The 11,868-nt window shown below is 41.8% G+C and overlaps 1 protein-coding gene across 1 annotated transcript; it reads left to right on the top strand.

Moving 5' to 3' along the window:
* The first annotated feature begins 8,096 nt into the window (after positions 1 to 8,096).
* On the top strand, positions 8,097 to 10,900 carry LOC131252685 (uncharacterized). The gene has a single exon (XM_058253361.1). It carries the CDS (start codon positions 9,210 to 9,212, stop codon positions 10,110 to 10,112), a length of 903 nt encoding a protein of 300 aa, XP_058109344.1. The 5' UTR covers positions 8,097 to 9,209; the 3' UTR covers positions 10,113 to 10,900.
* Positions 10,901 to 11,868: the final 968 nt, after the last annotated feature.

Here is an 11,868-nt window from a genome sequence, read left to right as displayed (position 1 = left end):
TTATTACTTTTTTTTTACACCCCTTTGGATTTGAGTCATTTTCACCTATCTATTTATTTATTTAATGAGATTGTCCAAGAAATCTCATTATTGGGACATTCAACTCCTTCCATGTTTGGCGATTTTGTTCCCATGTGAGGTCCATCAAATCAGTGGACTAGATCAAGGGTTATTGGAATGTTGTTTACTCTCATGCAACCTGTCAAGTTCAGAGAGAATGATTATATAACCATCAGATATTCCTTATTAGAACCCTTCTTAAGGGTTGCACCAACTTAAAAATGATGGTAATGCACATAATTAGCAACTACATTTCCCAATATCAAGAATTCTATTTCTAGCACGTACATGATGGATTTAGATCCTTCATCTGATTGATTATACAATGAATATTACCCATCTGCATTTAAGCAACTAGCAGACTTATGAGATAGTGACCACACAATCGACCTATCAAGCCCATTTTAGAGGATACTTTGGAAGATCGCATTTTTAAGTTTCTTTCACAGTTTTCTTTCCAAAGTTTTCTTTTTAACCATGTATGGTAATCTACAAAGAAGAATTCCTAATATGATGGGAATCCCAACACAAAATCTCATTTTGAAATGCATTTTGAGTTGATCTTTATTGTACATGGATGTTGAGATTAGTGTATATCCTAATCAGTATGGTTCAACAGTTTGATTTATTTTCATGTGAAGGTTACATTGGCTCAAGTTATGAGAAAATAAATCGCAAATTTTGAGATCTAAAAAGAAATGCTCCTTAATGTCATATCATGATTTTAAGAAAATCTACTAAATACAGGCTTTCTTATGAGTAAACAGGGCCTGACAGATTTTACATGTGTGTGATAGAATGACATGTCTTTGGAACATAAAGACCATATGTATGTCATAGCTCTAGTACCCAAGATAGCCTTAGCCCAACCTATCTAACAACTTGAGTATCATACTTTGTGCTAACGGGTTACAACGAACCCGACCAATTGTTCAGGAATCTAGGCCTCTCATATATTTGATCATATTCTAATCATTCTCATTTATAGATATCAAGATCTAAAATACTCTAAGCGTTCTCAGTCGGTGCATACGTTCACTTTTGTACATGTGGTCCAAAGAACTTACATAACAAGTATCTACAAGATCTTGACCATTAGGTGAGATATTACAACTCTAAATTATATGAGTCATGGCCCACAAATCGGGTTAGTGTGGTTTCATTTTGGGTTATTCAAACCAAATAGATGCAACCGTAATTCTTAAATATTTTTTCAAACAAATTTTGATTTCAAGATTGTTAGGACATGGATCAAGTTTGAAAAACTATTTAAATAAAATAAATTTAAATTGAGAAAAAGAGAAAACTTATCGGTTTATAGAAGTCGAGGTGTGACATGAGTCACTCGGCTTGAAATTGAATTTGCTCCCCTTGGACAGCGTCCCAAGTGCAAAAGGTTTCCAGAGCAATCGACCTCCAGGATACAACGACTATGACCCGGTCCCAGCGGTGCACTCACTGTACACGAGCTCGAACTACTTTGTAGTCTTAACCCGAACTAGAAAACACTTAAATCATACTTTTAATATAAAACAAACTTTTTCTTACTTTTTTAAAACAGATGAGAGAAAGTCTACTTATAGACTTTATGAAGACACCCTTTCACAAAGAGTTGTAACTATTGGGTTTAAACCCAAGTGGTGCGACCCTTAGGCTTCAAAAGACACAACTTTTCAAAACAAAAATTGAAATGATATAACCTTCTAGTGAAAAGAAACATCCATAGGGCACATACGCACCTATGGCCACAGCTATGGTCTGTCCCAACAGATATTTTGAAACCCTAATTTATTTTAAAATAATTTAAAATACAATAGTCCAGCCCCTATCTAGTCGTAAAATGGGATTCAAAGAAAAGAGAGGGAGAAGAAGAAGATGGAGTGAAAGAAGAGAGAATGGAAGAGGAGATTGGAGGGTTGCTGCTCACTGTTGCATTTGTGCCTGAGTCTAGCCGAGTTTCGGGCCGAGTCAAGCTGGTCCGACGTCCATTGCTGGAGCGCCAAAGAAGACGGAAGAGGATAAAAGGGAGAAGCTGAGGAAGAAGAGTAGAAGAGATGGAAGAAGAAGAGAAAACAAAGAAAGAGAAGAGAAAGGGAGACCGGCTTCCTGAGCGACTCGCTGCGTTCAGACGAGTCAAGTCGTGTCTATCCAGGTCTGATACGTCTAAGCCGAGTCCAGGTAGTGATGGACTTGCTCGATGAACAGGAAGGAGGAAAACAATGAGAGAGATAGCCAGACTCAGGCAGAGAGACCAGAATGAGCTAAAGAAGATATGAGGGGGGGGAGGGGGGGGGGGGGGCGCTGGTGGCCCCCAATGCCTAAGGTAGGCCTAAAGATGATCTCAAAGGTGTGGATTTAGGGGATAGATCTCACATTTTTCTCCCTTTTTTTTTTTTTTGGTCTAGAGTAGTCATATATATGGGATTTTATGAGAGGTTTCATCTTTCAGTGTGATACACTAAAGAGTCTCATGCTAAGGATATTCATATCCCTAATTTTTCAAAGTGATCTTTGGTCGAGACCAGGCTGGATCCTCCTCTCCCGCGTCTGGAGCGAGAATCTCTCCGATTACCCGTACCACCTGTGTGAGAGACATCACATATAACAATTTTTCTTCATGTGTGAGAGACCAATTCAAATCCATGTCCATTTATACACAAGTGCTTGGGCCATTTTCTGTACAAAGAATCATATGATTTGTAGCCTGCATCATTTGACAGTACATATGGGTTGTTTTAAGGTTTTGAGTTTTCTTCTCACATATTTAGAGTTCTTTGAAACTTAGGGCATGTTTGATATCACCAATTTAATAGTAATGGCAATGGTTTTCTTTGATGTGATAATTTGGGATATTTGGATACTAAAAAATAAAAAATTCTACAAAGCAGTCATTATGCTTTCTCTCATTTTAGGCTCATTAGTACAAGAAATTAGGTGATGATTGTCTCACAAATACGAAGTTTCCCTTTGTCATTCAAACAAGATACGTACAACCAGAAATAATATCTCAATTACGCTCAAGGAAATTTTTATTTTCTTTTTCTTTTTCCTTGTAATACAAGTATGCAAAATTGGCATTAGGTTCATCACCAAGTTCACAAAAAAGCTAAGCTTTTAATCCACGTGGAGCCCACTTCAAAAAAACTAAACTAAGCATCCTTGATTTTTATTTTTTTATTTTTTTAATAGAAGTAAAGAAGTCTCTTCAATAGAACTTTTCAAGATCCAAGCATCAAGATGACATTTTAAAACTCTTACATCCACTCATGTGAAATCAAACTCACAAAATCAATTCATTTCATAACTCAAGTTAGCAGAAATTTAGGCCTGTTGTTTGAGGCAGGTTGGGTCAGGGCTAATCTTGGCATGTCTATTGGCTATTGCCACTCATAATAATTAGATTATTCAGGCCACTTATCTGATGGGCCTCATCATGGATGAACCATGTCCAAAATATCTCCCCATTTCTTCAATTCTAACCTTTGCACCATGGGCATGTAAGTACATTATTAACAAGAAATGAACCAACGGTACAGATTCAATGGAGAAAAGACAAGATGTGACGTTAAAGATCTTCCAATTTGGGAAATTTTCTTTACATGATTCATCCATGATATGGGGCATCAGATTAATGGCTTGGATTAACCAATCATGTGTCCTAAATGTACAGATTAGATACCAACCTTAAAGAACTCTTACCTCATTTTTAAAACATGGGTGCTAAGTAAACGGTTCCACTCCCATTCCGGAGAATCTGAACCGTTTATCTGGGAAGGGAAGATAAACATGTTCCTAGGGAAGTGGATCATCCATTTCGTCCTACCCCATATTCTCAGCCTTTATTCCTTCCAACGACCAACTACCACAGGCACGCGTGCTACACATGTATGGATGACTGAAAAACAGCCAAACCGTCTAAAACGGACGTGAATTTCCTACAACTATTGCAAGGAGCATGTACTTCGAAAAGCTCTGTAGGGCCCACCGTGTTGTGTGTGTAACATCCATTCCGTCCATCATTTGGACCAGCTCTTGTTAATTCGTGATCCCAAAAATCAGTCCGTTGAAAAATTCAAGTGAGCCACACCAGAGGGAAAAATATGAACTGGGACGCCCATATTGAAACTCTATTTGTGCCCACTGTGATGTTTGTATGCCATCCAAGCCGTTCGTAAGGTGGGGCCCAACATGAGGATGGGATATGGCCCGAATAAACTGTGATCAATGGTGGGGCCCACCATGAGGATTACCTGTCTTGAAAAGCTGGCCAATGTGCTCATTGGGTGGGCCAGATCTGCATGTTGAAGCAGACCATCAGCTGTCCAGTGATTTCGTAGGTGTGGCCCACTTTATGAGTCGATTGGACAGTCCCAGGCCTGAATTCTATCCTTTTAGCCAATTGCAGGATTGGGCCGACAGGGACAACCCGAACCCAAAAGAGTCCCTGTCAACAAATCGGGCACCCTAGCCAACCAACCATGGACTGGGCCATTGGCCTTGTCTTCAGGCCCACATATTTTTTTCAGGGTTATCAAACAAATGAGCCCAGATCCAACAACATTTCAGGAAGGCCCAGTCCAATTCCTTCGTAGGGTTGTTAACAGCTCAAGCAGAGGATATCTTAGGCCCAGATTTTGAAATGTTCAGGACCAGGCTTATTCAATTTTCATTTGCTTGGGCCAGGCCCAGCCCATTAACAGCCCTATTTCTTAGTTCGGTCCTACTTGCGGCTGTGATTGGTAAATGACTTGGCGAGTCGGTCCGACTCATCCAACAGAGTCAAACTGCACGAGTTGACTCAGATGAGTCGAATGGTATTCGTACGTCCAGACTCCAAAGTCTTAAACCCTGCTGTCATTGGCTGGGCATGCGCCGCAATTCGACTAAGCAGTCCAGGTAATTCTTGTTAAAGATGAGCCTGGCCCACCACGGAGAGGACTATTTCTATCCCTACACGTGCTATAATTTTACATACACTTGGATTGGTGTGAGATTAAATCAGACCGTTGATGGGTACCTAGACCTATAGGTACCAGAAAGATAGCACTGTCAATGGCCCGAGCTTGGGCCAGATAGAATCAATGTTGTGAATAGGCCGGGGCTGCAGCGGCCAGCCTGAAAAGTTCAAAATCCGGCCCAAAAGCTTACCCCACGCCCGGCCTGTGGACAGCCGTACTGAAAGACCGGCTCAATTTGAACAGGTACGGGTCCATTTTAACATCCATATATACATTCCTATATGCGCATATTTTTTTGTCTGAAATTCAGCCAGGTGAAACACATACATGTGAGATTTGCAATTGTATCAGAATTGATTGCGTTCAACTCAAACCGAAACCGCCAACTCCGGGCCATTGGTTCCGTAGATACGGATTAAATGTATAGGCATTGCTTCAAAAGAAATGATACAGCACCGATAGCTACGGTCTTTCTACTAGGGCTGAAAGCTGGGCGGGTTGAACCCGACCAACCCATGACCGGCCTGACATTAGGTTGGACTTGGGCAAGATATATCGAGTCCAATCTCAAGCTTGGACTATACAAACACCAACTCGATAAATCTTGAGTCGGGCTCGGGTTGAGGTCTTGGGTTGCCTGACCCAAACCGGACCCGATCAATATATAAGTTACTTATAAATTACAATGGAGTAGGGATCGTATGTGTTGAAGACATAGGATATTCCGGTGTTGTCGGGTCTCATTGGTCCACATTATTTCTAATGACTGAAGCTAACAAGAAATGTTGGATTTCTCTCTCTCAAATAGATTGTGTGCTACACAGCATGACTTTTAAATGAGTAGTTGTCCTATATTTTAGCTTGTTTGTTTGGCATAAATGAAGTTCTTTACTTATAAATAACTACATAGATAATTAATAAAATCAAGAGTATAAAAAATAAAACGGTATTAAAATATAATAAACTAATTAATTATTAAAAGATTAGCATGTATACACCCAACCAACCCGACTGAACCCACTTGGGTTGGGCTTGGGTTGAGAATTCCCAACCTGAGGTTGGGTTAGGGTTGAGGTACAAGAACCTTGGGTTGGGCTAGGGTTGAGCACCAACCCGATCCTACCTGCCAGACTTTCAGCCCTACTTTCTACATATTATAGTTATAGATATTTAGATACAGCTTTTATTCATGACATTTGACCCTTTTTGGGGTAGTGGAAATATAGTATGTATTCCCATGAATATTGAAAATATCTAATGCATTCCATATCCTCCCATTTACTCTTGTACGAATAAAATATTTAGATTTAAGTGCATTTCTTTTATTCTCATCCAGACACAACTCGGTAAGTCATTTATACTTGAAATGGGAGCCATTTACAAGCTCCCAAAAAAATGCCCTTATAGTGCTCCTCATTGCAATTGTTCGCTTGGGCTGTCCAATCGTTCAATTTCAATTGTACATTAAGTTCCGAACAGATTCTTTTCACCTTTCCCTCACGGTACTACTTCGCTATCGGTCACCCAGGAGTATTTAGCCTTGCAAGGTGGTCCTTGCGGGTTCACACGGGCGTCCACGTGCCCCGTGGTTCTCGGGTCAGAGCGTAAGCTAGTGATCGGATGTCTGAGTAGATTCGATCTCCCCTCTTTCGACTAACTTCGAAAAGAATGCATTGGATGGATGCCCGGGAATCATCTATACAGGGAATATCATTGAACATAGAGAAAAAGTCCCCTTTCATGAATTTCTCAATGAAACATTGAGTTGGGGCAGAGGCCTCTGAGCGAGTAACACCACCCATGGCGGAGATAGAGGCGGAGGCTTTGATTGGAGCATAGGTTGTTGTTGGTGCGCCTATGGGGGGCTGGTTGCCCTATTGTTCCCATGTAGATGTGACTACAGAGAATCTTAAGATAAGATTCTCTGTAATACCATCTATCATATACAGATGTTAACTCTTTAACTTCCATACAAGCAACCAATTATTAAAATTTGTTTTCCGTCAAAACAAGTCATTGGTCACGTCATTCTATACCAAAACAAAGTTTTAGTGCAGTTCATTACAAACAATTCGATTACCACTGGATGTATTTAGAGTTTAATAATAATATACAAAGCAATAAAAATGATACACTAAATTCATAGATTTACATCCGAGTTTTAGAAATCATATTTCGTAGGTAATCATAGAACACAAACTGTTGGTGATCCAACCCGGAACTGTTAACTCGTTTACGGTTCCACGAGTTCGAAGACACTGTAGCTACAGCACGGAAACAAAAAGGTGAAATAACACTAGCTGACTACAGCGGGGCCGAGCACATCTTTGTGATGTTAAGTGCCCCAATCCTCTGTCATTAACGGGAATTGACTCAGTTAGATGAGAGAGGATTTGTCTCACTTGCTATGAGAGGCGTAGCTGGACCGCTTCGAACTCAAAATAACATCTCAAACTCGACGTAGCTACGGCTAGCGGGCACTGGTACTGCTTCGCTCTGACGGCTGAAGGCGGATTATTACATGGTCCGTTCTACGAGAGGTTTAGCTGACCTCACCCTTGTCCAGTAACCATTCTGAGGGGGGTACGAGTAGCACATGAGATAATCAGATCATCAAACTTCGTTTAGGAACTTGTCCGGGGCGGCTACCATGGAGCGGTTAACCTCTTGGAACGAATTCCGATACAAACGCGGGACTTTTTGTACACAAAGGCTATGATTGGCTGGCGCAATTCCTCAAGCTAAGGAGAATACCCAGTCCTTGGGGGTTGACGATCGGAATGGGCCACAATCCATTCCTCGGTCGGACTCCCAATTGCGGTTACACTGCGACGTTTGGCTCCATACGGGATACAAAAAAATACTGTATGGAGGTGCTTTTTGCGTGGGTTATGTTTTGTTGTCGAAAGAAAAAAACATAAATATTTTTTTTCTGGACAGGCGCGCGTACTATCTACGCGCGCGGGCGTACGCGCTTACGCGCGGGCGTACGTGCACGCGTACTATATACGCGCGCGCGTACACGTGTGCTCGCGCGCGCGCGTGACCAGGTTATCTCACAAGGCGAAGCCTGACCCCCAGACTGGAGCAGTTTCAGCTTGTCTTTTGGCCCCTTGGACGTTGTAATTGCTTTTCTGTTGGATTGATTGGGAGAGTGGTTCGCATATGATCTCTTCGTTTACGGCTCTTTCTTCCTTCTCTGATTGCTATTTGTTCTCCGGAAGGTTGATTTTCTTTTGTAATCTGATCTCTCTGCTCCCCTTTATCCCAAACAAAAAAGACCTTATTGCCCCCTAGCGGTTGAGGGAGAAAAACGAATTGTCAGTTCATCCGCACTTGGATGGATTGATTGTGAATAAATGCACTATCTAATAGGCAAATCTAATAATAGTAGCGATCATCTATCAAACAAAGAAAGAGTTTTCTATCAAACAAAGAGTTGAAGTATAGAAAGTGCAATCAAGTCCGTAAATGAATGCATGCAATCCAATCAAGTCATCGAGTGACATACTTTGGTCAGTAATATCGTGAATGAATGCAATCAAGTCCTTCTGCTCCCCTTTTTCCTCTCCAATTTTGTTATGCCACTTCGGAGAGAAGAAAGACAAAAGACTAGACTCTCCATCAAGATTCGCCATCAAAGAGTTAATCCTTTCATTCGCTATCGGTGAAGTATATAACGCGTAAGTGCGATCAAGCCTGTCGCTGATTGCGCGGCTGCTGCTGGCTAGCTCTTAGATTTGCTTGGCCTGGCAGGTAAATGAGCGATTTCACACTTTAATTGAAAGATTGGGTCAGTATACTGAAGGATCACCGCAGAGTTGATTGAAAAAAGTCAATAAGACACAATTGAAATATCACACATATAGATTCAAATAGCCTATTCAAGTCGATTCCGTGGGTTGGATTACTTCTTTTCTATTCGCGATGATTCCACATTTCAAGCTTCACGAGGAAAGATCGTATGTATAATGACTGCGATCAACGACCAAGTCGTCACTTTTATCTACATATAGAAATGAAGTGCGACCGAGCAAGCAGTATTGTATGTAGTACGATCAATCAAGCCTATCGCTGATTGCGCGGCCGTTGATTGAACATTTTCTGTTTTTCATCGAGATTGGGTTAGTGTTAAGTTAATAGTGCCTATCGGCTTGGATTAGATTTGTGCATCTTTCTTTCCTTTCTCCCATGCTTTCCGTTGGTCAACAACCAACCAACTCGTTTAGTTCTTCACTACTCGTACAGGAAGGAGTCTCTTTCTGTCTGGAGGGATTCATTTTTTCTCAATCAATAATGCTTCCACGCATCTTTCTCTTTGATGAAAACAGTCTTAATAGTACTCCATCGTCTACTACTCTTTCTTCTACTACTATTACAAATCAATCTCAATCAACGACGACTCTTAACGATTCTAGTTTTCCATCATCTGGCACTTCTGGCACTCAGGGTTCTTCTAATGGGATTTTCGAAGATCATCCTGGTCTTAACCCTTCAAGTGAGCATATAGTAGAGCTGCAATCTGCTATACACGAAAAATTAGGGGAGTTGGCTGATAAAGATGGACAGTCACGATCGCGTAATATCAATTTCGAGGCCTCGTCATCGAAAGCGGCTTCCAATTGCTCGGAAATTCTCAGCTATATGGGGGGCTTGGATGGTGAGCAAAAACAATTGATCAAGAAGTTGGTCAACTTTCGCATGAAAGAAGGTAAAAGAACGAGAGTTCGTGCTATTGTTTATCAAACTTTTCATCGCCCAGCTCGAACTGAACGCGATGTAATCAAACTTATGGTTGACGCCGTAGAGAATATAAAGCCCATATGCGAAGTGGAAAAAGTAGGAGTCGCAGGTACTCTTTATGATGTCCCTGGGATTGTAGCCAGGGATCGTCAACAAACCTTAGCTATTCGTTGGATCCTTGGAGCTGCTTTCAAACGACGTATAAGCTACAGGAAAAGCAGCTTAGAGAAATGTTCATTTGCTGAGATACTGGATGCTTACCGAAAGAGGGGAATTGCACGTCAGAAAAGGGAGAATCTTCATGGACTGGCTTCCACCAATCGAAGTTTCGCGCATTTCAGATGGTGGTAAAGTGAGACCACATAAAGAGCTCTTCCTCATTCAGTCAGATTCTTCAGTAAGATATGGTTTGACTCCTTTTTGTTTGAATCTTCATATAGAAAGCCGGCCGTCAGCTTATAAAAGAACGATATAACAAAGATGTTGAAAACATCAAGGCCTCTATCAAAGAGGAGGTGGATAAAATAGTGGTGGACAATCTGAATTCCACCTCCTCTGTTCATAAAAAACAATGTATAGAAAGATTCTTCCTAGAATTCCTGCAAATCGTGGAAGAAAATCAAACTGATAGAAAGAGAGCTTTAAACAACGCAGCTTTTGAATCACATTCATAAACCCCGTAAGGGGGGTTCTTCTCCTCTCTCGTTCACTATCGAGAGTCTGATCGATAAAGACTGTCAGGAGCAGGAGAGAGAGTAACCAGTCTTTTTCTATTTATTAAATATGCTGATCCAGAGACTTCGTCTGAAAGTCTGTGTCCTCCGCTGTCGCCAGTCGGTCGCTTTTGCGACTGACCCCGGACGTTCGGTGAACTCTACTTGTTTCGGTGAGTAGAAGTAGAGGGAGACAACCCATTTATGATTCCAGCCGAGAAGACCAGGAAAAGGAAGGATCAAGAATGTCATATATCTCAGGAGCTAGATCAGTTCCCGATAAACAAGTCAGAATTGCCTCAACAAAAATGGATGGAATTGGACCTAAAAAAGCCATTCAGGTTCGTTATCGATTAGGTATCAGTGGGAACATCAAGATGAATGAGTTAACTAAGTATCAGATCGACCAAATTGAACAAATGATAGGTCAAGATCATGTTGTTCATTGGGAATTGAAGAGGGGAGAACGAGCAGACATCGAACGATTAATTTCTATTTCTCGTTATCGTGGAATTCGTCATCAAGATGGATCGCCCTTACGCGGTCAACGAACTCATACTAATGCAAGGACTTTTCGCAAGCTAATTCGGAAATGAAAGAAGGCTACCGAAAGCCCTTGGTACTTGTCTGATCAATCACACTGATAGCTTCAATAGTTCACTGAAATTCTTTTGAGTCTTTTTTCTTGGTCTTTCACCGGTTACTAATCACGTATACGTATAGTAGGCCTCCTTCGCCACTCCACTAGTGGCTCGGCTTGGTCTCGCTCCCTTCGCCCGCCTATCGTATCGGCTCGGCTTCGTCCTAGAAGCGACTGCTTCCGCCTCTCTAGGCTTCGCTATCGCTCATGACTGGTATATGATCTCTCTATGTAGTGGTCGGCCTTTGACGAACTTCGCCAGAAGCGACTAGTCGCTTCCCGAATGCCTCTTGACTATAGTATGGTCTAGTCTTTCCAATGCCTCCTTCCTTGCCGCCGCTACTAGGAGAGTCAGCAACGTCGCTTGCATTCTAGAAACGGTAGCTTCCGCGCCCTTCCTGCCTGCTTAAATTGATGTGAATGATCGTGACAGCTCTTCAAATCCTTTGAAGTCTGATTAGATATGTCATTGAAACAAAGTTCTTCCGTTCTGTCTCTGTTTTCTTTTCGGATTCCGAGGATGAGCCGGCCGATCCTAACTAACATCATTTATGAGGAGCCGGACGACGAGGCCTCCTACTCAGATAAAGATGTCTCCGACGCGACTATCCCGGCAAGAACAACGTCATTCTATTTGGATTTTTTGGAGGGACAAAAGAGATATGCTTTCTATCAGTCCCAAGCAGATACCGCCCCCCCATGCTCCCACGGTCCGCTTACCGAGGAATAGAAAGGGAGGACCCGGGGCCAGAGC

Source organism: Magnolia sinica, chromosome 8, assembly GCF_029962835.1.
Source record: "Magnolia sinica isolate HGM2019 chromosome 8, MsV1, whole genome shotgun sequence".
Lineage (NCBI taxonomy): Eukaryota > Viridiplantae > Streptophyta > Magnoliopsida > Magnoliales > Magnoliaceae > Magnolia > Magnolia sinica.
This window is presented reverse-complemented; position numbering and strand designations above follow the sequence as displayed.

Excerpts from the sequence above, each read along its gene's own strand:
- LOC131252685 (XM_058253361.1), top strand. The coding sequence starts at position 9,210 with ATGCTTTCCGTTGGTCAACAACCAACCAACTCGTTTAGTTCTTCACTA.